The sequence below is a fragment of the Serpula lacrymans genome (assembly GCF_000218685.1).
Source record: "Serpula lacrymans var. lacrymans S7.9 unplaced genomic scaffold SERLAscaffold_19, whole genome shotgun sequence".
Taxonomy (NCBI): Eukaryota; Fungi; Basidiomycota; class Agaricomycetes; order Boletales; family Serpulaceae; genus Serpula; species Serpula lacrymans.
Window position 1 is genome coordinate 136,980 of NW_006763308.1, and position 26,745 is coordinate 163,724.

The 26,745-nt window shown below is 43.3% G+C and overlaps 6 protein-coding genes across 6 annotated transcripts; 4 read left to right on the top strand and 2 right to left on the bottom strand.

Annotated features, from left to right (window-relative positions):
• Positions 1–1,796: 1,796 nt before the first annotated feature.
• Positions 1,797–2,721, bottom strand: SERLADRAFT_480455 (uncharacterized protein; the record flags this gene model as incomplete). Its single annotated transcript, XM_007324346.1, has 6 exons — positions 1,797–1,869; positions 1,927–2,074; positions 2,132–2,216; positions 2,268–2,351; positions 2,406–2,562; positions 2,715–2,721. Coding segments are annotated over 6 exons (552 nt in total), but the record flags the coding sequence as incomplete, so codon positions are not given.
• Positions 2,722–5,030: 2,309 nt separating this feature from the next.
• On the top strand, positions 5,031–6,252 carry SERLADRAFT_480458 (uncharacterized protein; the record flags this gene model as incomplete). Its single annotated transcript, XM_007324347.1, has 1 exon — positions 5,031–6,252. The coding sequence occupies one exon, from the start codon at positions 5,345–5,347 to the stop codon at positions 5,810–5,812; it is 468 nt and encodes a 155-aa protein (XP_007324409.1).
• A 6,173-nt stretch (positions 6,253–12,425) lies between these two features.
• Positions 12,426–12,758, bottom strand: SERLADRAFT_353132 (uncharacterized protein; the record flags this gene model as incomplete). The annotated part of the gene is made up of 1 exon (XM_007324348.1): positions 12,426–12,758. The coding sequence occupies one exon, from the start codon at positions 12,756–12,758 to the stop codon at positions 12,426–12,428; it is 333 nt and encodes a 110-aa protein (XP_007324410.1).
• A 7,002-nt stretch (positions 12,759–19,760) lies between these two features.
• SERLADRAFT_403546 (uncharacterized protein) lies at positions 19,761–20,057 on the top strand (the record flags this gene model as incomplete). The annotated part of the gene is made up of 1 exon (XM_007324349.1): positions 19,761–20,057. A coding segment is annotated over one exon (242 nt), but the record flags the coding sequence as incomplete, so codon positions are not given.
• Positions 20,058–20,667: 610 nt separating this feature from the next.
• SERLADRAFT_353127 (uncharacterized protein) lies at positions 20,668–21,000 on the top strand (the record flags this gene model as incomplete). The annotated part of the gene is made up of 1 exon (XM_007324350.1): positions 20,668–21,000. A coding segment is annotated over one exon (333 nt), but the record flags the coding sequence as incomplete, so codon positions are not given.
• A 3,419-nt stretch (positions 21,001–24,419) lies between these two features.
• Positions 24,420–24,807, top strand: SERLADRAFT_403547 (uncharacterized protein; the record flags this gene model as incomplete). Its single annotated transcript, XM_007324351.1, has 1 exon — positions 24,420–24,807. A coding segment is annotated over one exon (265 nt), but the record flags the coding sequence as incomplete, so codon positions are not given.
• Positions 24,808–26,745: the final 1,938 nt, after the last annotated feature.

Consider the following 26,745-nt stretch of genomic DNA (forward strand, 5'->3'; position numbering starts at 1 on the left):
TTTTTCAGGACACGTGAATTGTCCGGCAGATAAGGAACAGGCTTCTTCAAAAATGGATATAGTGGTACTTCAATACGAGGACAATACGATTGTTCACGGTTTAACGTGCTGAAGTTGACGTCGTTGATCCCGGAGATAATAAGATGCCCGATAGTGTTCAACAAGGTAATGTGGTCATGATGATCCACAAGCACTTTGGTACGGCGCATAGGGCAGGTAACAGAAGAAGCGCCTAGCTGGATCAGATACGAAGATAAAGCGGGATGCGCACTAATTTCCACGAACAAAGCATTGGGGTGTGTATGAATAATCGCTTCAGCTGCCGAGGTGAAGAGTACAGGCCCTATTGTATTTTCCCAAAAGTAGTCTTCGGTGAAAGAATCGAGGATTCTGCCGTTACATGTGGAATACGTAGTGATCTGAGGCCTATGGGCGCCAGGATATCGAGCAAACACCTGGGAAATGGATGTGTGGTATTCCTCTTTACACATTTCCATCATACTCGAGTGGACTGCAACCCGAGTACGGATCTTCCGAGCAAGGATTCCACGGCTAACTGCAACATCAATAGCTCTGTCTATCATGATGGTGTGGCCTGAGATGGTAACGGCTTCTGGTGCATTGAAACAGGCAATTTCCAAGGTACATTCTTTCTGGTCGCTTGCTGTAGTCACCAAATCAATGATGGACTGAGCTTCTTTAGAACTGCATGCCAAGGCGGCCATTGTTCCATTGGACCCCTCGAGTAGTGTCATCGCTTGACCACGAGCAATGGCAATCTCCATTGCCATCTCCTTCGGTCCAGCACCCGATGCATATAAAAGTGATGTCTCTCCGGCTGAGTGACCTATCAAGATATCAGGGCAGAGACCAAAGCTGGATAGGAGATCAAACATGGCGATCTGTACCATAGCGATTGAAGGGAGGATCACTGAGATAGGCCAAGTCGATGGCAACATGCCTTGCAGTGTAACGTCATCGAACAGGCCTGTTCGAGAAATAAAAGAAACTCCGGTTTTTCTCTTGTAACAATCGTCCAACTGCACGACAGTGTCACGAAATATAGGGAAGTTCTTGAACAACTGACGGCCCACTTAGGTCATATCAATGAGATATAGACAACGCATCATGGAATGAAGACAAAAATTGCTTACTATCAATGTGCTGGGAACCCTGCCCAGAGAACAAGAAGACAACAGGTGGTTTTACTCGAGGAGATAACACCGGAGCCGGAAAGCGAAGAGGAATTGATATTTTATCAGGATGAGCGATTGCAAATGTTCGCCATGTCATTTGCCGGACACGACGACCAAAGATGATAGAAAGAGGAGACCACTTATGTGAGTTGGTATTGATCACATCATGTAGGCCGTCTGTGATAGCGTTGGTAGACCTTGGCGACAGTCCACCGGCTGCGATCAGGACTGGAGTGGTGGAAGCGAGACAATCCTCGGTAGGCAAGAGCTTGGGCAAAGGACTTTCCAGGACGACGTGTCCGTTTGCACCGCCAATTCCAGAGCTGCACATAGATACTAGTAGTTTTCGTGAAGATGAACGGGCTTCAATTTTAACTGGTTCCATAGGAACGTGCAATTTATATTGCTCCCATTTTATGGTCGGATTGCGACGTTTGAGATTGACATTGGGAGGGACTATGCAAGTCTCGAAAACGGAACATATTTTGCATAAAGATGCCAGGAATGAAGTAATTTCCAGGTGCCTTGTGAAACGATTAAAAAAAGTTACATATTTGAACTGCAGCAAAACCTCACCCAATATTTCCTTTCACACTCCCTATCAGCAACTCGGAATCTCTGCCAAAATTCTCACCGACCCAATTGCATTCAGTTGGGTCACCAGCGGCAGTTCCTGTGAATTCCAGAATCAAATCCTGACAGTTCAGTTGACCTAGTGACCAACGCTAACCAGTGGCATGCAGTTCTACAAAGTCGACATCTCGGGGATCCTTTCCGGTACCTTGATAAGCTCGAAGCATGGCTTCCATTTGAGCGTTTGCTACGGGTGCATAAGCTGGAGCAACGGAACCTGATGCATTGATACCAGTCCCAAGTATCTTAGCGGTATAAGATGTTCAATAAATCTTCAATTCTAACAGCGACGGTATACATACTACCCCATAAATATGGTCTGCGTCACGGATGGCATCGTCATATGGTTTCAACACTATGACAACTGCGCCTTCTCCTCTTGAGAACCTAAGAAATAATATAAGAGAGACATCACAGCCAGCAAAGTCGGAACTCTACCCGTCAGCATCTGCATCAAAGGGTTTGCATTTACCATCAGGCGCCAAAAGTGAACCTTGACTATACTGTACGAAATCTGCCAGTCTTTTGAGGGTATATATTAGTCTTGCCATTATCATAAGGATAAAATTATAATACCTCAGATTCAACTGACAACCGCCAACAATAGCGGCTTCGCAATCACCAGTCCTTAGCGATTGAACAGCCAGGTGTAGTGCTGTCAAACTTGAACTGCAAGCAGTATCAACGGGTATTGACGGTCCTCTTAAGTCGAGGTGATAGGATATTTTGTTTGCTATCATACATGGCGTACCCGCAAATGATCCTTTTGCTTCGAACTCATCCTGAAAAATAGTATGGATGGATTCACCTGACACTTTTCTGTGAAAGAGACGTACCGGATCCGCAATACTGAGTATGTCAAATGCTGTCCCTGATGCAAAACACCCAACATTTTGGCCTCTGTAGTCAATCCCAGAGTCTAGGAGGGCTAGGAACGAAAGCTCTATGAGTTTCCTGGTGCTTAAAGCCATTGCCCGGGCATCTTTTGCTGATATACCAAATTCAGTGTGGTCGAAGAAATCAACCTCTTTAAGGAATGAACCATGCGATGTGGAAACCTGACCCATGGCATGACCCCCCCATCTGAGTGTGTTCTCTGTTATCTGGCTTATCAAAAGACATTTTCTGATGAAAACTTACGAACGGATGTCGAAACGATCGGTGGGTATTTCTTCGTACGCTTCGCCTTTGTTCAAGAGAAACTCGAAAAATTCCTTGTAATCGAAATTTTTCTCTGCATAAACTCCACTTGGAAGCTCAGCACTTATACCAACCTATGACAAGCAACATATTATTAGAGCCTTTCAATGATTGTTGGAAATCAGGCATACTCACAATAGCAATTGGTTGGATAATGGACTGATGTTTCGTAGACATTCTGCGTTTCAGTATGGGTCTCGTTAGTCCATACCAGCTACCTTTATACTCTGGTACCGAGCATGACGGGAATTAACTATTTCGTCAGTGCTTCTAAAGGCGTGCATCTCGCATCAGAACATACTGCATTTACACGGTCAATGGCCCACAGCGCGATACATCATGATTCAGGTTGATCCTTGGTCTCTTAGTCAAATTATATCCTGATAAAGTCGAACCAATAGTTGATTTTGACGCTAAATATATCATGCTTATCAGTCGGATGCTTATCAGTCAGAACGTGACACAATGTCAGTGTGAGCATCAAAAGATAGGAACAGAGAAGACGTGCAAGACCAGACAAGACGTGTATCTCAGGCTAGTCTTCCCCATCAGACCACATCACCGATACGACACATATCAGAAAGCAAGAATATTCATTAGTATTGACCAGTTGCTGATGCCCCGGGCCTGACCTTGCAAACCTCAATTCTCTGAGTGAAATATTTCCTTAAAGCTGACTCGGAAAACGCAGCGATCTTTATACTCTGGTACTGAGCGTGACGGATAATTAAATGTTACATATTACGGCCCACCTACAGCCTACAGCCCACAGCCCAATTCATCATGTATCATGCATCATGCCATGATGCAGGCTGACTGATTCAAGTGGATCTGGTTTCTCCCATGGCATATACTGATATGAAAGTCGACATCAGTAAGTTACCAGAATATATATCATGCTGGCCAGTCAGAACGTCTTGACACAATGCAAGAGTGGGTTAACAAAAGATAGTAGAATACATCACTGATATGACATTCGGTATCAGTAAATAAGAGCGAACAGTATCAAATACACCTCTAACAGCGGTTTTCGGATGTATTGATACAGACCGGGTTCTTTTGCAGAGCGAAACCGGTCTGTGAGACCCAACATCCGCGCCTGTAATGGAACCGAAATCTAAAAATAGATTTTATCCTTTCCAGATGGCTCCCTGCACCCTCCTCGTCTGGTCGATGCTCGTCGAGGGCCTTACTATAAATTGGTGCTGACACTACCTACAACACTTTTTCAGGTGAAGTCTATTTTCTCACGCTTTTTCTCACTTTTCTTTTCTTCGTCTATATACCCACTATGCCTAACAAGACAGATACTCGTGGGGCCCAGCTGATGTCCTCTGGACTCGGCCACCATTTCGTCAGCCCCAGGAAAATTCGGGACAAAAGAAAAACGCAAACATTAGTTGAAATCCCAGGCAAGGAAGCGAAGCGTCGTCGGTTGCTGGAGAAGATGGAGAGACTTTTGAGTCATACACAACCAGAGTCCCAGCAATGTGCGGGCATCAATCGTACAGTCGAAGCCATCCATCAAGGATCGACAGGCCCCGAAGGGTCTTTGCACGGAACTGGCTTTTCTGACAACAACGACACCACAATTCCCGAGCTTGATGGCGCGTCTGAACCACAACACTCCAAACATCGCATCCTTCCCGACACATCCACAAACCGACTTGTTGCCCCAATTAATAACATCACAAAAAGCATACAGCGCAAAAACGCTAGGTAAGCCATTGACGGTATCAGGCGAGTCGCTGTCAGTATGCAACAATAGCAATTGTGTTCACAAGCGAACATCGATTCTATGTCTTTTTTTCGGTCGTACGTGTTTATATTTTACAATGTCATGTGACTCACTATCGCAAAACCCAGATTTTCAGTTGTTGGACATTTTAAGCTGTAATGTAGTAAAACCCAAACTGAAACAGCGCATCGAGGTTACCACTGAAGACGACAGCGACAACAACATCTCCAACCATTGCTCAAAGCATCATAAGACTCTCCCTGAGGAAGATATGCCAGTGCCTCGTCAGGCAATCCTACGATCCTCCCAGGAGCCTCGCAGGAACACCGTAATGACACCATTGAAGCCTCCCAAGAGCGTTGCAGAGGCACAGTAACACCTTACCTCCGACCTAGCTGAGGCTGTAGGAGGATCAGACGAAGTCATCCATCCTGCTGGACCGCCTGACGAGCCCTGAACAGTGCGCATGTCTTCCGCTGCTAACGTCTCTCGGTAACCCGTCGATACCACCAGGCCATTATTATACCCTCAGCATGTCCTCGTCCCACTGTCGCGACTCTCCCCTGCCTCAGCTAGGATGTTCGCAGCTGAAGAAGGCATCCCATTTGATGGAAGCAATGTTCCTCCTGGTCTCTATTCGCCCAGCAATACCTTGACTTGCCGACCCCTCAATTATATGTCCCAACACACCAGTGGCGAGGAGCCTACGTATGGCCAGATCTTTCCTAGTAGGTACATGCTGCAGTATGCAACAGAGGGTCAGGATATGTATCACGGCACAATGCTACAAGGTGACGCATATGCACGTGCACCTTCTTATCAGGATCACCTGGTGCCCTCTAGGCCATTCCGTGAGCCACAACATGCTATGGATATGGGGCCAATGCGTGCCCCAGAACCTCTCGCAACCTACGGCCCTCCCAAGATGTACCTGGTACAGCAAGATGGCTCTCTCCACACTGCGGATGCACCTGAGCGCCACACCCCAGCGAGCAATTCCCCTGGCTCTAGCAGAGTGCAACCTGCAGCCCATGAAAGCACATAAGTTGCGGGATCATAAGGGAGACGTTGTAGGTGATGTACCGGCTCTGTAAGGGTGTTCGCAGTGTGCCCATTTTGTCCTCTCGTCATTTCTGTAATTAACCATGGTTGTGGGACTTGAAAGCTTTAGTCATCCCCTCCCACCCATTTGCAACAAAAGATGTTGAGCCTGTGTTATGTCATATGGAATATATGATGTTATTGTTGATTATTTTGTTGCTTGAATCATTTAGATGAGGCTGCCACGAAACCTCGAGCTCAAAAAATCTTTACGGCCGAGAGCCTCTTCCCAGCGTCTCCGGAAGTCAGTGAAGAGCGTCGAGATAACAAAATGAATGGAAAAAAGAGAAATGGCATTGGGAGGACATACGGGGAAGAAGACCATTATAGTAATAAAACCCCGGTTTCACGATACACTAACATCACTCCAAATACGCAAGTCTCAAATGAGGCTAACCTGATAGCCCTTTGGAAAGCCTTATAAAACCACGGAACACCCTTGTGAGAGGCATGAGCAGCGTATTCTCATCTGGGAACTAAGGGAAGACCTCATTCAAGAGGGTGTCTCATAGATGGGTTTCGCCCTATCAAAGAAACAGGTCTGTCAGTGCATGGGAACGTCTCCGGAGTGCTGCCAAGGATGACACAAGGGGGAAAATATCAATTTTTCCTTGAAAAAAATGCTGATAAAACTGTATCTAAAGACAAAGTAAACACACCTTTTTTCTCCAGATAAAATGGTAATAAAATTCAAAACTATTACTTGAATTTCTCCCTCTTATCTTAGGATGTAGCAGCAAAAAACATTGGACCTTGAATTATCATTTTTCTCACATTAAAATGTTATATGTATTGTCAGATCTTTTCAATTGCTCAAAAGTTTTTGTTGAAATCTTTTCACAGTCAAGTTGGTGACTTAATGACAATTCAATTCATAATTTATCTCAGCATAACAATGTAGATCTTCTCCTTCTTTCTTTACAATTTTTCTCTACCCCAAATTTAGAATTTTTCTTCAAAGAAAATGTAAATAAAATATTGACTAAAAGTGAAAATTTAAGCAGACAAAACAGGTTTAATGTAGAACTGATTATTTTGTGATGTTGTACTGTGAAAAATATACATTTTACTAGGCCAAAAAATTTTGAATTTTATTAACCCAAGGATCTAGCAATCATTGAACTAACATTCAAAATTTACTTTCTTTTTTCTTTCTTTTTATACATATTTTGTTTCAAGTTTTCTTTTCAATTTAACAGCCTTCTAACTTGTGTAAATATGTGATTCACATATATAATGTTCTTTTCATTATTTAACATTTTTCTCACCAGAATAAATGAGACTATAAACAGCCTTTTTTCCCAAAATACATTCTAGAAAAATTCAATTGCAACAGTAAGCACTACTCTCAACTCATAATCAACTGTTAATTCTAGACAATCACTAATTACATAGTCAAGTCAACAATCAACAATCAGTGTCAATAGTCAGCAGTATCACAATTTATTCACAATTTTATTCATATTATTCTGGCCAGTATCATTCCCCATGTTCTTCACAATGTGTATCACATTTTATCAAAATTTATTCATGATTATGATATAGCTGAATACTACATGGAAAACTCAAGCCTTTCCAAAAAAACATTGGTTTACCTGATAGATCAGCTTGTTGATCAGGAAGGGGAGGTTATTCCAGTTTTCCAAAGCATAGTTCATCACCAATTATGTGCAAACACAAGGTTGTCTTGACTTCTCCTTTGAGCAACTTGAAGCATTGTGGGGCTGCATGAAACATCTTTTATTTTATCTTGGTCAAGCTGAGGCTGTGTAGATAAAATGTCACTTTAATTGTCCTATAAGAATGGCCTTCAAGCAAGCTAAGGCACTGTCATGCACCAAAATTGATTGGTAGCATGGATAGGTGTCAAGAATGAAGCGAATATTCAAAAAGACTCACCTTTGCACCACACAGGCACAGTGCCACATGGAATAGTAATTAATATTGCCTTTTTCAAATCTGTGGCTGATCAGCACCACCTCTATTAGGCAATTCAGTCACGCTCACCTTTGCTTTTCCATTCAGTACTTTCGGCATTTCGTCATTTCGGCAAATTTTCGCGTCGCCACTGGCTACACATTGCACTGCACCCTCGTTTTTGTGGCTTCCTTCACTCCCCTTCCTTTTCTTAGCCCCACCATGGGCCCCTTCCTCTCCTTTTTATTCTCACCTGACGATCATTTCTGGATCCCCATTTTAGTTCACCTACTCGTCACCTCCACCCTCCTCCTCCTCATCTTCTTTGCTCCCCCACCATTTCTGATGTCACCACTTCCTATCCGCTTCTGTCGCCGATCCGTCAACTACCATGTGCCACTGCTGATATCAGCAAAGCCCCGGCGGCCGGTCCAAATAGGGCAACAGGTCCATCTTCATGACGTCGATCTGCCATCACATACTATCAAAACATCGGTCACTCGTCTCGCCTGGTTGGAGCGTGGGTGGGTAGTTTTTGAGCTGGAGAAGGTTCATCCCCTTGCGTCGCCCATGTTCATCGCTGTCCCATTCACTTGGGTACACTTATCCTTTGTCCATCGTCTTCGCTACAGCTACACCTACCACACGCTGCCTGGGACTCACTTGTTCCAAATTGGAACTACTCCTCTCCCTCCCTCGTTTGATCAGGTGGTCCAACACAACCAGTCCATTGGTAAGGCCATGGAACTGTTGGATTTGGACTAGGTGGTGGACCGGTGGCTCCAGTTTCTTTTTTTTCAGCAGAATATTCATTTACAGTGCGATTATTTTTGATTTTTGAATCATTTTTATGGACACATATTTTTTTAGAATGCCTGACTGACAATAAAGGAACTGTGTTGATACTGATAGTGTTTTTCCTTGCCCCTTTTTTTTACTGCATCTTCCCATGACATCATGATTTTCCTGCTCTCTTTTTGCTATTGGACTTTACTTTATGGCTGTACAAACCTGTAACATTACTCACAGCATTCATTGTTCTATTCCTTTCTTTCCCTTATTTTGATGATCTTATCCTGTAGCAACTACGCAGGATTCATCAGCGTACATTCCTTCCTTCATGTTCTTTCTCATTCTTTTTACGCAGCTATACTGTGCATAGCCTGCCTTTCTTTTCACTATATAAACCCCTGTATTTTACCTTGTAAAAACAACAAAAAACTCGATTCCAGACTTCTTCTCTAAATCTCAAGTTCACTACTCTGCTACTTGTGATCCAGTGTGGTCACAATACTTCCCACTGTTACCACTGCTATCTGCTGTCATCGTCACTCGTCATTTTTGAAAGTCACTGTCATCCCTTTCGATTAGAGTCCTTCTGAGCACTACAGTTTGTGCGTCAGGAGCCTGCTATCACTGGGAACCTCGTCACCTCGTCATCTTTATTGTTCTCAAACCTACTTTGTGCTACGATTAGCAAGGTAGTGCTCATCTATACTCGTCATTAAGCCCCCATCTTCTATAAATTCAACTATCCCTCCTCCTCAAAACCCACACCCATACCTCTCTGGGTTTTACTTTGAAGGACCTTCATACATACCACCCCACGAACAACCAGAGCACCCACTGTTCTAGGAGGCAAAGCCCATAAACAAGTTCCGTGGAATCTGGGAGGATTGTTTGTTAGTTTGTTTTTGTGTGTGGTTTTCTAACAACAGTTCTCATCATCGACAGCGTTTCCAGGGTTTGTGTCTAAGAATACTTTCTACTTTGTATTCCACTTCTTCATTAATCAGTTCAGGTGGTGGTCGGATAAAGTTCAGGCCGTGAGTGTTGGTTTCTGTATACGGCGTGAGAAGGGATGCATGTAAAACATTGTGTATCCTCCAATGGGGAGGCAGGGATAGTGGGTAGTTCACCAGGGAAATCTTTTCTTGGATGCGGAAAGGTCCGATGCGTTTCATGTTGAACTTCTTGTATTTGGTAGCTTTTTCTCGTAGGTTGGTGTTCTCTAACCACACCTTTTGTCCTTCGGAGAATTGCGTGAACTTTCCATTGTTTCGTTACATCATCTTGCTTCTCGCGAGTTTGTGTGCTTTTAGGGCGTTTTCCCTTGCTCTAAGCAGTTCGGATAATCGTTTTTCCACTGATGGGATATTTGTGGATCTGTGTTTAGTCAGGATTCCTCGGGGTTCATATCCCATGAGGAGGTAGAATGGCAATTAGTTGTTTGTGGAGTGTGGTCTTTGATTGTGACAGAATTCGGCGGTTGTAAGGTATTTTGCCCAGCTGTGCGGTTGGTTCTGGCAAAATATGCGGAGGTAGATCTCCAATTCTTGATTGGATCTTTCTGTTTGTCCATCCGTCTGAGGATGATACACAGAGGAGAGTGCAGTTTCATCGTGTAATCCGAATCATTTGAAGATGGAATCGTGAAAGATTTGTGCAGTTTCGAGTATGTTGATGGTTTTATGACAAGGTGAGAGGATTACCCCCTTACTAAGTCTTTGGTCTACCACGACCATTATACTATTGTATCCTAAAGATTCTGGTAAATCAGTTATGAAGTCTACGGATAGGTACTTCATCGGTTCAGTGGTTTTTGGGGTCTGGTTTGGGATTAATGGTACAGTGGTGGGATGCGTGTTCACTTTTGCTTGTTGACACATCGTGCATCCTTTCACGTATTCTTCCACTTGTTTCATCATTCCTGGCCACCAATAGGCCTTTTTGATCAACTGGTAGGTTTTGAGCCTTCCTGGGTGTCCTGCGGACAGGGAATTGTGGTGATTTTTGATGATCATCTTTTGTTCTTCTACTTCGTCAATCAGTAGTTTATTCTGATAAAAGAACTGTCCTTTTTCTTTTCTCTAATTGTCTTTCTTCGTTCTTCCTGGATAATAATTGTTTGTGAGCATGGCTTGCTCAACTGTGTTTTTAATTGTTTGTGTGTGGTACAGGAATGCCGAGGCGGGTATCATTGGTGTGTCATTGTCATCTCCTTCTGTTTTGACGTATAAATCAGGTCTTCTTGAGAGTGCGTCGGGTACCACCATGTGGGTTCCTGGTACATGCTCCAAGGTGTAATTGTATTGTGACAGTTCCAGCTGCCATCTTCTTTGTCGTGGTGTGAGTTTCCTGGCTTCTTGCCAGTACGTCAAGTTCTTGTGATCTGTAAGGATTTGGATCGTGTGGGGGCTTCCCAAAAGTAAGTGTTTCCACTCTTTTAAAGCTCTCATTACCGCTAATAATTCTTTGTCGTAGATCTGGTAGTTCTTTTCAGCGGGGGATAGAGTTTTGGAGAAAAATGCACATGGATGCCATTGTCCTTGGTCATCGGGTTGCATTAATACAGCTCCTGTGGCGTGTTTGCTGGCGTCTGCAGCAATCTTTGACGGTTTTGAGGAGTTGGGTATTTGTGTCACGGGGGATTTGAGGAATTTTTGTTTCATCAATTTGAAAGTGTCGTCTTCAGTTTGGGTCCAGTTCCACTTCCTATCCTTTTTTAGTAAGGCATTCAAGGGTCTGGCAAGGTCAGAGTAATGACCGATAAACTTCCTGTAGAAGTTTCCATAACCTAAAAACTTCCTTACGCCTTTGGTGTCTTTTGGGATTGGCCAATTGCGGATTCCAGCAAGTTTGGCTGGATCCATTGATACCTGATTGTGGGAAACAATCATTCCCAAGTATTCAATGATTTCGGCTTCGAAGGTGCATTTTTCTAGTTTCAGGAATAGATCGTTATCGCATAATCTTTGTAGAACCTGTTTTGTTCGAAGTCAGAGTCTTTCGATGTTGGTGTCAAAGATGAGGATGTCGTCCATGTATATGATCATCCAACCTTTGTCGATGTAGTCTTTGAATTTGTCGTTCATCAGCCTTTGGAATGTTGCCGGTGAATTATACATGCTGAAGAACATGACTGTTGGTTCAAACACTCCTTTGCTGGTTTTAAACGCAGCTTTCCATTTGTCTCCTTCTTTTATCCTTACGTTGTTGTATCCCCAACGTAGATCTAGTTTTGTAAAGATAGTGGCTCCTTTCAATTTTTTGATGAGGTCGGGTATCAGGGGTAGTGGATAGGGGTCTTTCACAGTATATGCGTTTAGTTTTCTGTAATCCTGGCATGGTCGGAGTGATCCATCCTTTTTGCCAATGAAGAAGAAGGGGGACACCTGTGGTGACTTGCTTGGCCTGATGTATCCCTTTCTGTAGTTGTCCGTCAAGAATTCTGTTAATGCTTTGTCTTCCTTTGGTGCCAATGGGTACAATTTGCAATTTGTTGGTACAAATTCTGGTTTCATGTTGATTGCATGATCATATTCCCGTCGCTTGGGGAGTCTTTCCAACTTCTTTTTGTCAAAGACGTCCGAATATCCTTTATATTCATCCAGGAGGTTATGCTCCTTCTTTTCTCCGTGAATTTGCGCGTGTTCTATTGCCGAGTTGACCTTTAATCAAATTGTGGTTCGAGGATAGGGTGTTTGGTTGGATACATATCTATGAATGGTTTCGTATACATCCTCGTTTACTGTGGTTGTCCTGATTTTTGTTTCCGTGGTTGTTTGGTTCATCCTGATGGAGTGTTTGTCCGAGTTTGGTAATTCCTTGTCTTTCCAGTTAATGACAGGATTGACTTTTCATAACCAGGGGAATCCCAGTAATACGTCTTCTCCGTCTAGTCCGGTCAATAGGAACTTTGTGAACATGTTTTGTCCTCCTGCATCTATCCTCTGATAGGTGCAATGCGTAATTTTTCCGTTTTTGTTTGTGGTTCCGTCAACATTTTTACATGTTATGGGAGTTGGGAGTTTTTGGAGGAGCAGTCGGTGTCTGATGGCGAATTTGGTGTCCATGAAGTCGTCTGTAGCTCCTGAATCTATCAGGGCTTTGGTTCCAATGGTTTTCTGTTTCAACAAGCAATCAATTCGTAAAGAGTTGGCATTGATTGTTGCTATTGTTACAGTTGCCATTTTTGACGTTATTAACATCAGGGTAGTCTGTCGTTTCAAAAACCCTCGTCTTCCAATTTTTTCATTGCCTCTGTTCTTTGATCTTCTCCTAACTCCCTCCACATCCTCATGATGTTTTGGACCCTGTCTTCTTCTACCACTGTTTTGGTGTCATCTTCCATTTCGGTTTGACGTACCTTTCTTTTGGGAGTTTTTCCTTTGTTCCTACAATTCCTTCCTATGTGTCCTTTCTCGTTACATATGATAGCGTTGGCACTGATCCAGTTAGCGTCTAGGTTTGCTACTGTGCTCATCCAGTCTTTGATGGTGAGTAGTTCCTTTCTGGTGAGTGCTCCGCAAAGGAGGGGTGGGCGGATAGCCTTTTGATAAACCATGATCATGGCTTCGTTGTTGATGCCGCTTTTCCCAGCATCTAACATGAATCTTGAGTTAAACACTACTGCATTTTCTCCTTGCTCCATCTTCATTTTCATCAAGGCGGCCGAGGCCGTTCCTTTGATGTTTACCATTCTGAAACTGGCTGTGAAGGTTTTCATGAAGTCTGCCCATGTGGGGTAGGCATTCTTCTCTTTGTATTCGGTCATCTTGGCTTCGCTCCATGAGGTGGCGTTGCTGTCCTTCATGTAGCTGAGGGCCATATATACCTTTTTCTTGTCAGAGTTGTAGATGGTGTTGTTGATATCAAAGTGTAGATTGGTGGACAATATCCACCTTTGGGCTTTATCTGGGGTTCCATCAAAGTCATCAATTTTCCCAATCATCGTGGGTTTGGGGGCCGCAGCGTTAGACATGGTGTGTGGTGGTGGGATGTGGGATGGAGCAGGTGTGGCAGGGAATATCTGTGGAGTGGGAGGTGGTATCGGGTCGCCGCCTGCTGCAAACTCCTCAAAATCGTTCTCATCGTAGAGGTTTTCTACAGTTACTGGGGGATCATGTTGTGTTGTGGGCAATAGCTGTGGGTGGCTTCCTGCATTCAGTGATGGACAAACACAGTCTGTTGGGGGTGACAAACATTTGTATCAATGTGACGTAGTGGACTAAAGAATGTTGCCTAGGAAGAGAGAATCTGTTAGGTTGCACCCTAGTGGCCTGAAACACAGTTAAGTAACAAAATTCGAGAAATGCCCAAAAAGTTTTTTTATCACATCAGGTGGGTATTAAGAACAAAGCTTGAAGGAAGTGTCTAGCCAGTTTCTGCACTCAAGATGTTTTGTCATGGGGTTACAAGGCTGAATAAACAGCCATCTATAAGAAATCATGGCAAATAATGAATTTGAAAACTTTACTCAATAGTAAAATTTCTTAATTAGTAGATGGAGACTTGATGGATCTGAGTGCTTGCTATTCAGCACATAAATCACCATACCAGGGTGGAAGTTCAGTGTCTTATGTTGCACCCCTCTGTACTTGGTTGAAACAATACAGTAGAGTCTATGCCCAAAGTATAAAGAATTTTGGTAAATAATATACTGCATTATTTTGACATTAAATAGGTGGGGTTTTCAGTGTGACATATTATAATGATAGGTTTGTGTATTTGTCTGTGATTGTAATGCATGATAAAGTTTAACATTGTATTTGCTCTGGCAGAGGAAAGTAGAAATGACTATCTAACAAGTAATGCATAAATTAATAGTCTTTCCCTCTCTCAAACAGTTAAGTTTGTCTTGGACTGTATGTCATTATTTCATCTTTGTCCCCACCTAGACTGATGTGACTGTCACATGAAATGAATTCAGTTGTTCCAGCCAAGAAATGCTGTGATAAACCTGGGTCAAAATAGTACACCTACTGTAATTCTTTCTTATTATTGCATTCCTTGGGTGCCTTGAAGATCATGCAAGGAAACCAATATTTTCACAGTATATTGTAATATGTTGATGTTAAGTTTATTGCATTGTCACACCACTTTTTTACTCACCTGCATATGTTATTATACATCAAGCATTGTTTAGACTAAAAATGTGCCATAGAGGTAGAAGTAACTTTGTGAAGGAAAACATTGCAACCTGTATAGTAAAAAAGCTGGTGTTACAATTCTTGAGATGATATACTAGGTGTTTTTCATGGTGTTTCTAGCTGTTAGTAATCATGTTTTGCATAAGAACATAGCTTCAAGGCTTTAAGGCTAAGCTATAGATGTAAAGCATTGCTGATTTTAATGGGGTTTTGATGTTCCTCTTGTCCTTCACAGTATGCCAGTGAAATTCCTTAAGCTCCTACTGAGTTGTTCTAGAGTCTGATTGGGATTCCCTGTGTCATTGTTGGGATAACCCTCAGCACTGTCAGGATAACCCATAGTACTGTTGGTACATCCCATGACAATGTTGTTGGAATAGTCAAGGTCAAAGCCTGTTAGCCTTGTTAGACAATATACGTCATGAGTTGACATTAGTACAAGGGCTGGTAGCTCAATTGGTTAGAGCACCACCATATATAGGCAGAGGCCCTGGGTTCAATCCCTGACTGGTCCACTTTGCTTTTATGCACTTCCTGTGGTTAGGTGGCTATGTGAGGTCACATGGCTAAATTCAATAAATGTTGGGATAACCCATGGTGCTGTTGGGACATCCCATGGCATTGCTGGGATAACCCGTAGTACTGTTGGGACATTCTGTGGAATTACTGGGATAACCCATAGTGCTGTTGGGACATCCCTTAGCATTGCTGGGATAACCCACAGTATTGTTGGGACATCCTGTGGCATTGCTGGGATAATGTGAGGCAACCACAAAGAAAAGCTATATAATAAAACTCAACACAAACCACTAAGTCTCCAGTCAAGTGGTAGTGATAAGTTATTGAAGATTAAAGAGTATTTGATTGAGCACAAATCTTGAGTAATACTGAACTAGAGACTACCAATATGAATCAAAGATATTTAAGTAATGAATCATAATACTCAGACCAGAAAGAGAAAAAGAAATAGAAAGTGGTCTGATATCAATCTGTCCAATGAAAGAAAAGGAATTGTACCATACTGTGAATTACTAAGGTTATGACATATAGGGGAAAGGAGAATTGGATGTGGAGCTAGAAAGAAGGGGAGTACTTATTATAGGTTTTCCATAACTCACATACTCCTTGTGGACCGGTACAGTCCTTCCATATCACTCTACTCCCTGTGGCTAATCCTTTAACTGTTGGGTTGATAATCCCTACCAGTCAATTGGATAACCTCTGGAGTGTTTGACCTTTGGAATAATTCATTGAGGTAGTATGATAGATGATCAAAGGAAAAGAGAAAGGCAAGAAGAGAAAAGAATATGAGAACACCAATAGTGATCTCTAGTCTAAGTGCAAAAGGAGTAGTGAGGAAAGGGTTGGATAGCCAAAACATAGTAGTCAAAGGAAGAATATGGAAGAAAGTTGAAAATTTCAATTTCTCACAGATAACCCATAGGCACTGTCAGGACATCCCAGTAATCCAGTAATCACAGTATTATCATAATATCACACAATGCTTGCCTTATAGTTTCAGTCAATTATATTCTCCAATCTAATTAATGACTACATCTTCATAAGCTACAGTGCACAGGGACTTTTCACATCTAAAATTTGATATATCATTACTTGTAGTTATATGTCCACCCACACTAATATATTTGACTTATAAAGTTGGGTCATTTATTTTTCTTTCAGGATTTAACACACAAGAAGTATATTTGTCACAATATTACTGTCAGCCTATCTTAATGGTTCTCAACTTCTCAGAAAGGACCTCTAATTAAAGCTTCTTGTATATCCTATTACACTTTGCAATCACAGTTATTTTCAGATCCTTGGTTGCCATATAATGAAACCTAGCTATGATTTTCTCACAAGCTATTCTCTATTTCTATTTTAGCTAAAAATCAACATGTACTATCATCAACTCTGATTAAAAATATCCTAGGGCCAATTTTGCAATATATATTCATATAAAAACTTCATAGGTCACTTGTAGGCCAAAACACTAATAGTCAATTTGTGAGAAAACCATATACAAACTTTGTAAGCAACATTATAACATATTGTTGACAAGCCCATATGCTCTACAATATCACTTTTAACATTGTAAATATGCTTAATCATTTTATTCATCTATCTGGGATATCCCACCATTCATAGGTCATCCCAGCACTCATGGGTTATCCCAGTCAACATTTCTGGGACATCCCATATGTTCTGGGATATCCCATCTGACTTGAAAGTGTACTGTGGTATACCGTGCTCCAGGGAGCTACTAGCCCCATAGGTTTGGAGATTATAATCAAGTTAATAGCCCTAAAACTTTGGCTGCCTGAAGTAGTGGTTACCCTTTGGATAAGACCGAGTTTGTTGTGGGTAAACAACAGGAGGACTCGCTGAGGTGTGACAACACCAGCAAGATACAGTCTTGGGGCACTGGAGCACAACCACAACAACAACTTAGTGGAGGAAAGGGAAGTATACAACCTATCAAAGGAGAGAACTTGTCATACTAATGTTGGTATACACTGGAAGAGGACTCGTTGAGTCCCTTCCTATGTATTGCTCTAGTATATATACTAAAATACATGAGGTACTGTACAGTTGTAAATAAAGTTTAAAGTCCGATGTCTAGCATGTGACTGGTCACATAATGAGTCTAGACACTGGTCAGGTGATGTGTCACATAATTGGTTATGTGACTATGAAAAGTCAAAAATGTAAAGTAAAGTAAATGGTCACATAATCAGTCATGTGACTTGAAAAATGAAAAGTAAAAGTACAAAAAGTAAAGCGTAAGTAGGTGCTGGTATGTCAATTGTAACATGAGGAGTCTCCTTAATCTATTGGGGTATATATACTACTACAGTTTGTTTGTACATGTGTACTATACAGTTGATGGAGGCAGTGGCTGATGATGTCATGGGGCACAGCCCGTGTGACCAGCTCCACTGTGTGAGAAACTTGTATCTAAAAATGGAAAATGCAGTGCAGCGTGAGAAGTGGAGTTTGAACAAGAATAGAAAGTGCCACATGGCACAGGGTGTGAAAACTACAAAAGAAAATTGAAGAGGAGAATGAAAATTGGGGGTCCAAGAATTGTATTATCGTAACATAATAGATTTACAAGATGTCAAAAAAGAATGAAGGGTAGTCATACCCAAACAAGATATAAAATCATTTACTAACCACAAGGTCGCCCGCTATTCCATATTTATCCCATAGGACATCAAGGCCAAATACATTGGTCAATGCTTCAATATACTTTTGCAAACATCTTCCACCTTCACCGTCAAGATTATTAGGGAGTGCTGTGCAACTGTCAAACACTTTAGATATAATGCCATTGAATTAAATAAAAAAACAAAACTCACCGCACACACCAGCCTTGAACAATACAGGTTAAAGTGCTTGCTCTGGATAGTCTGCAATATATGGCCCAAGTCCATAGATTGCATGTCAAAAGTGACCATCTGAACACTGTATTACTGTAGGAGTTGTCATAGATGGTTAAAGGTCCTGTAAAATCCGTGAGAATAACGTGTGAAAGAGTTGTTGGCAGAATTTTTTAAATGTTGCATTGTTAGTGTGTTTCTTATCAGCTGGAACTACAGTTATTTTATTGAATTCAAAAGCATAATGAATAGCATAATTTTTGGGATTGCGAGAAATCCTAGAAGGGAAACAACATTTTGGTGTGCACGCCATACATTATTGTGCATGTTCCCCACTGAGACATAAAGAGGGTAATACTTGTTGTGGCCTGTAGCAATTGAAACTGTGGTTTTGTCACTACCAAGAATAATTGGTACAACCATTGCCCCATGAGTAATTGGGTCTTCAGCAATCTTATCAGGCTTGAGTCCATGCCCAGTCGCCAGACATGAAGTCCTTGAATTGATATTTTCCATCTGCGTCAAACTCGTGAAAAGGTGCATAATCTATCTTATCCTTGAAGTCTGGATTTGAAAGTATCTTGTGTACAATAGTGTCTGGGCTACAAAACCAGACATTATGGAAATCAGTCATCCATGACAGGGTAGATGCTTCTGGTACATCTCCGTTGTATGACAATGAAAATGATTCTCATGGTATCTCACCCAGCGATATTGCATCAATGGTTCAGTACAAGTCCTGGCTATCTGTGAAGGGAACTTCTCCATTGGTGAGTCCTGTTACGATTGTCTACCTTTATTATGGACTACTCATTTCTCTTTACTCATCGGTTATACCGTCGGACCGATGACTCACATCCTTCACATATACTTCCACTCCTCTCGCACTTCTCTTACTTTGTATAGTACTCAGTCCTCAACGGACGGATCTACCCTAGATAGGATGTAACTCCTATCGCCGACTTACTTTTCTATAAATATGCTTGTAACAGTAGTAGTATTCTCCAATACAATTCTACGCAGTTTACGCTTACAAAGCTAGACTCCTAAGATCAGACTTCCATACGGAAGAAGACCAACAACCGTTGGAATCCCTTTATTCAGAACTACATCCTCAAACTTGTCTTCGGATAAGTCTCTTTGAACAAACCCGACAAACCCTCAGACTTTGTTAAGCACTTTGTGCATAACAAAAGAATCGTATTCCTACCAGAAGTCCCACCTATTTAGGTTTGGGAAGAAAAAGCCAACAATACGTCGCAATGACCGAGAACCAGATCTCAGAGGGCAGGAAGAAGCTCAGACAATTTACAGACACAAACAGCAACACCCCCGACATCGTCCAGACAAGGAAGGATAACAGCACCACCCCCCTTCCCTCAACCAGACGTCACCCGACTCCACACCAGAGAACAGGCAGACACATTCTACGAAGCCAGAACACGTTGGCTACAGTTCTACGCGGAAAGACACCCACAACTAATCCCCAGAACACAACACGATCCTCCAGTGACCACAGAAAACATCTACAACGAAGACGACTTCGAAGAATACGCAGCGGAAGGTGAACCAATACCCCTTCCCACACCACAGATACTCCCTACTGCACCCAACCCATCTCCTACCCCACCTACCTACACCACGTCAAACGCTACGGCACCCAAACCCACTATGATTGGGAAAATTGACGACTTTGACGGGACCCCAGACAAGGCCCAAAGATGGATATCATCAACTGACTTACACTTTGACATCAACAACACCATTTATACCTCTGACAAGAAAAAGGTGTACGTGGCTCTCAGCTACATGAAGGACGGAACCGCCGCCTCATGGAGCAAAGCCAAGATGACCGAATACAAAGACAAGAACGCCTACCCCACATGGGCAGATTTTATGAAAACGTTCACAGCCAGTTTCAGAACCGCAAATGTCAAAGGAACAGCCTCGGCCGCCTTGATGAAAATGAGAATGGAACAAGGAGAAAATGCAGTGGCATTCAACTCAAGGTTTATGCTAGATGCCGGGAAAAGCGGCATCAACAACAAAGCCATGATCATGGTTTATCAAAAGGCAATCCGACCCCCCCTCCTCCGCAGAGCACTCACCGGAAAGGAACTGGTCACCATTGAAGACTGGATGAACATGGTGGCCAACCTAGATGCCAACTGGACCAGTGCCAACGCCATCTCGGAAGGGACATGGGGGGCCAGAAACAAAGAAAGACAGTACGACAAAAATCGCAAAGGTGGACCATCCACCAGCGTGAAGAGGCTGACCAAAGACGAAGAAGAAACCCGGAGGAAGGAAGGAAGGTGCTTCATATGCAACGAAAAAGGACACATCAGGAGGAATTGTAGGAACAAAGGAAAAACTCCCGAAAGAAAGGTACGTCAAACCGAAACTGAAGATGACACCAAGACAGTGGTAGAAGAAGACAGGGTCCAAAACATCATGAGGATGTGGAGGGAGTTAGGAGAAGATCAAAGAACAGAGGCAATGAAAAAATTGGAAGACGAGGGTTTTTGAAACGACAGACTACCCTGATGTTAATAACGTCAAAAATGGCAACTGTAACAATAGCAACAATCAATGCCAACTCTTTACGAATTGATTGCTTGTTGAAACAGAAAACCATTGGAACCAAAGCCCTGATAGATTCAGGAGCTACAGACGACTTCATAGACACAAAATTCGCCATTAAACACCGACTCCCCCTCCAAAAACTCCCAACCCCTATAACGTGTAAAAACGTTGACGGAACCACAAACAAAAATGGAAAAATTACGCATTGCACCTATCAAAGAATAGACGCAGGAGGACAAAACAGGTTTACAAAGTTCCTATTGACCGGACTAGACGGAGAAGACGTATTGCTAGGCTTCCCCTGGTTACAAAAAGTCAACCCAGTCATTAACTGGAAAGACAAAGAATTACCGTACTCGGATAAACACTCAATCAGGACAAACCAGACTACCACGGAAACAAAAATCAGGACAACCACAGTAGACGAAGATGAATACAAAACCATTCACAGATACGTATCCGACCACACACCCTATCCTCAAACCACGATTCGGTTAAAAGTCAACTCGGCGATGGAACACGCACAAATACACGGAGAAAGAAAAAAAGAACATATCCTCCCAGATGAATATAAGGGCTATTCAGACGTCTTTGACAAGAAGAAATCGGAAAGACTCCCCAAACGACGGGAATATGATCATGTAATCAACATGAAACCGGAATTTGTACCAACAGATTGCAAACTGTACCCACTGGCGCCAAAGGAAGATGAAGCGTTAACGGAATTCTTGACGGACAACTACAGAAAGGGATACATCAGGCCAAGCAAGTCGCCACAGGTGTCCCCCTTCTTCTTCATTGGCAAAAAGGATGGATCACTCCGACCATGCCAGGATTACAGAAAACTAAACGCATATACCGTAAAAGACCCATATCCACTACCCCTGATACCCGACCTCATCGAAAAATTGAAAGGAGCCACCGTCTTTACGAAACTGGATCTACGTTAGGGATACAACAACGTAAGGATAAAAGAAGGAGACGAATGGAAAGCTGCCTTCAAAACCAGCAAGGGAGTATTCGAACCAACGGTCATGTTTTTCGGCATGTGCAATTCCCCAGCGACATTCCAAAGGCTGATGAACAACAAATTCAAAGACTATGTTGATGAAGGCTGGATGATCATATACATGGACGACATCCTCATCTTTGACACCAACATCGAAAGACTCTGACTTCGAACAAAACAGGTTCTACAAAGATTATGCGATAACGATCTATTCCTGAAACTAGAAAAATGCACCTTTGAAGCGGAAACCATTGAGTACTTGGGAATGATTGTTTCCCACAACCAGATATCCATGGACCCAGCCAAACTCGCAGGAATACGCAATTGGCCAACCCCGAAAGACACCAAAGGCGTACAGAAGTTCTTGGGTTACAGAAACTTCTACAGGAAGTTTATCGGCCATTACTCCGACCTAGCCAGACCCCTAAACGCCTTGCTAGAAAAAGACAAAAAGTGGAACTGGACGAAAATCGAAGACGACACTTTCAAACTATTGAAACAAAAATTCCTCGAATCCCCTGTAACCCGAATCCCCGATTCCTCGAAACTGTCAAAGATAGCAGTGGACGCGAGCAAACACGCCACCGGAGCTGTATTAATGCAACCCGATGACCAAGGACAATGGCACCCGTGCGCATTTTTCTCGAAAACCCTATCCCCCACAGAGAAAAACTACCAGATCTACGACAAGGAACTTTTAGCGGTAATGAGAGCTCTGAAGGAGTGGAAACACCTGCTTTTAGGAAGCCCACACACGATCCAAATTCTAACGGATCACAAGAACCTGACATACTGGCAGGAGGCCAGGAAACTCACACCACGACAACAAAGGTGGCAGCTGGAACTGTCACAATACAATTACACATTAGAGCACGTACCTGGAACCCACATGGTGGTACCTGACGCACTCTCGAGATGACCCAACTTGTACATCGATAACACGGACGACAACGACGACACCCCAATGATACCAGCGTCGGCGTTTCTGTATCACACGCGAACAATAAAAGACACAATAGAGCAAGCAATACTCACCAACAACAACTACCCTGGAAGAACAAAAAAGGAAGATTGGCACAAAACAGAAGGACAGTTCTTCTATCAGAACAAACTACTGATTGACACTGCAGAAGAACAGAGGATGATCATCAAAAATCACCACAACTCGCTAACCGCAGGACACCCAGGAAGACTAAAAACCTATCAACTGGTAAAAAAGTCCTATTGGTGGCCAGGAATGATGAAACAGGTAGAGGAATATGTGAAAGGATGCGCAACTTGCCAGCAAGCCAAAGTAAACACACATCCAACCATGGTACCGTTGATCCCGAATCAAACACCAAAGACCACCGAACCGATGAAGTATCTCTCGGTGGATTTCATTACAGACTTACCCAAGTCTATAGGGTATGACAGTATAATGGTCGTGGTAGACCAAGGACTTAGTAAGGGGGTAATCCTCTCACCTTGCCACAAAACCATCGACGCACTCGAAACTGCACAAATCTTCCATGACTCTGTCTTCAAACGGTTTGGACTACACGACAAAATCATATCCGACAGAGGCCCACAGTTCGCCTCTGAAGTATCAAAAGAACTCCACAAACTCCTGAACATCGAAACTGCACTCTCCACGGCATACCATCCACAGACTGACGGACAAACAGAACGATCCAATCAAGAGCTAGAGATCTACCTCCCCATCTTTTGCCAGAATCAACCACACAGTTGGGCAAAGTACCTTATGATGGCCGAATTCTGCCACAACCAACGGCCACACTCCACGAATAACCAATCACCATTCTACCTCCTCATGGGATACGAACCCCGAGGAATCCCGACTAAACACTGATCCACAAACATCCCGTCAGTAGAAAGACGATTATCCGAACTGCTTAAGGCAAGAGAGAACGCTCTAAAAGCACACGAACTAGCGAGAAGCAAGATGATGAAACGAACGAACGGAAAGTTCACCAGATTCTCAGAAGGACAAAAGGTGTGGTTAGAAAACACCAACCTACGGGAAAAAGCCACCAAATACAAGAAGTTCAACATGAAACACATCAGACCTTTCCGCATCCAAGAAAAGATCTCTCCGGTAAACTACCGATTATCGTTACCTCCCCATTGGAGGATACACAACGTTTTCCACGCATCCCTTCTAACCCCGTATACCAAAACCAACACTCACGGACCGAACTTTATCCGACCACCATCTGACCTTATCAACAAAGAAGAAGAATATGAAGTAGAAAGTATTCTTAGACACAAACCCTGGAAACGCGGACGCCATTACCTGATCAAATGGTGCCATTACCCTTATTCCAAAAACTCATGGGAACCAGAAGAACACTTGACCAATACTGCAGAGATACTGGAAGCCTATAAGAGAGACCACAAACTGCGTTGAAGAGACAACCACCCCCACCACCACCAATCTTCTGTCTCTCAAAACTCACAACATGTCTACTTCTCACTCTACCGGCTTCCCAATCACCACCTACTCTGTACCCGGCGAAGCCAACATGCTAGCCGACGAACGAGTGGCCTTTGCCCAAGGGCAACGACACAACCAGGCTGACGTCTCTGACGCCATAGAATTAATGTCAGCCAAAAACACCCACGTCTATCTATTTCGTGAAACAGAAAAACGCTATCCCAATGCGTACCACGCTCTTTCTTCACTATACACTTTCCTTAACATAGACCTCGTGGCTGATGAACTCCTGAAAGCCATAGACTCACTGCATTTGTTGGAAAGCGAGCATTCGCGGCACAACAATCAGGACTCGAGTATCTGTCGGGTACTCCGGATGGAAAAGTTAGTTTTGGAATCTTTGGGACGACGCTTGAGGATGAGCTCCTTGAGTGGGCAGACGGACGCGGCAAAGGCATATTTGGAATTAGGCGGGAAGATCTTGTTAACCGAGGCGCGCACGTGGATAGAGCAAGACGGCTATACGAGTACTCCTCCACCCGGTTTGTCCCGCCGGTCCCCGTTATACCCAGATCAGATCAGTGTTACCCCAGAGCTCACCTACCCCACCGTCACTCCACAACCTCCGCCCACCCAGTTAGCGGAAAAATACATTCCCACCGTCCCAACCAGCCCAACCTCACAAGGGTCGGACCCCTCCAGTCCCCGTTCCATTGGGTCGAACCCAGAACCACTACCACCGCAGTCACCTCCGCCTCGACCAATACCAAACGCCCAAACCCGTTGCCTGACAAACCAACGAGGAGCCCGACTGGGCCAACAAGAAGTGATACTCCAGATCCCCGCCGTCAGAACTCCATCAAATCGGCGATCTCGTACGTCAAAGAGTCCGAAAGACAGTCAGCCTGGCGTAACGCGCAGGCCTGAGGCCAGTTCCCCCTCCAATCCAATCAACATAGATGACGCCAACATGATCGACCAATTGTACGCGGGAACGTACAACCTGGGGGATGACGATCCCCCCACTCCCAAATCCGATACCTCGTCCAATACCCGACGAAAGTACCACCAAGGCATTCGCCACAACGCTCCTTACTGTCAAAACTGCGGTTGGAGTGATCACCGTACATATTACTGCGAAGCCTATTACTGCCCCGACTGCGATAGACGCGCACCAGGGCATAGTTTCAATTGGTGCCCTATTTGTAGGGAAAACAAAGATAGGATTCTGATGGAGGGATTACATGGAGACGTCAGCTATGACGACAGATACAACATGGATGGCGAGGGTACCAAATTTTGGTGAAATTCGAAGCAAGTAAGGGGGTAATGTTACGATTGTCTACCTTTATTACGGACTACTCATTTCTCTTTACTCATCGGTTATACCATCGGACCGATGACTCACATCCTTCACATATACTTCCGCTCCTCTCGCACTTCTCTTACTTTGTATAGTACTCAGTCCTCAACGGACGGACCTACCCTAGATAGGACGTAACTCCTATCGCCGACTTACTTCTCTATAAATACGCTTGTAACAGTAGTAGTATTCTCCAATGTGATTCTACGCAGTTTACGCTTACAAAGCTAGACTCCTAAGATCAGACTTCCATACGAAAGAAGACCAACAACCGTTGGAATCCCTTTATTCAGAACTACATCCTCAAACTTGTCTTCGGATAAGTCTCTTTGAACAAACCCGACAAACCCTCAGACTTTGTTAAGCACTTTGTGCGTAACAAGTCCATTCTTGAGAAGTGATGCCTTCCACAGGTTGGAGAGTGTGTCAATATCACCAGCTGACATCTGTGTTTTCTTATATAGAAACTTGGAGGTTTTGAATTCAATGTGGTCACAATATGGGGTTTAGTCAGCTGGGGATGGACATTGAGGAGAGATGGGTGCAGCTGCAGGAGTTATATCATGACCAAATTTGTTGCATGGCCTGCCTGTAGTAGATATCAGTTATGTGATCCTTACTACGCAATAAATCAGAATACACACCATTCAACAAAGGGTGGTATTCAACTTCATGGCCCATCCTCATCTTGTGCTTGTGGTCAGTTGCCTTGGCCTTGGTCTGCAATGATGGGCTCAGATTCGGTAAAATGTGGACGGAAAGTGTGTAGGTGCTGTGTGAGACCCAAAACCAATATTTACATCTGAGAGCTTTGCAGGAAAGAGGCCGGGAGTGTTGATATCAACGACTGGGCTGAGTTCTTGGTGCTATAGCAGGATCCATTTCTTGTGTCCAAATAGTAAGCCTTGAGGGAAAGTTAGTGAGGAAATAATATTGTGTGACTATAGCATAGCATTTAGCCTAATGTTGAAAAAAACAATGCCCTGTTTAATACTAGTACTCACCTCAATTCAGCAGCCCCAAGCTACATCTTCACTCTTGTCAACATCCCTATCACAATAACACAATGAGTCACCCAGTAACCTGTGCTAAAATGCTAACCAGCGCCCTGGTCTAATTCTGCTTGACACACAAACAGAAAAGCAAACTCAGGCTCAGATGGCTGAAGCATTGGCAAAAAAGAAACTTACTGCTGAGGAGACAGACAGGGCCCTCAGGCTTGGCCTTGAGGCTATTGCAGCAATCAA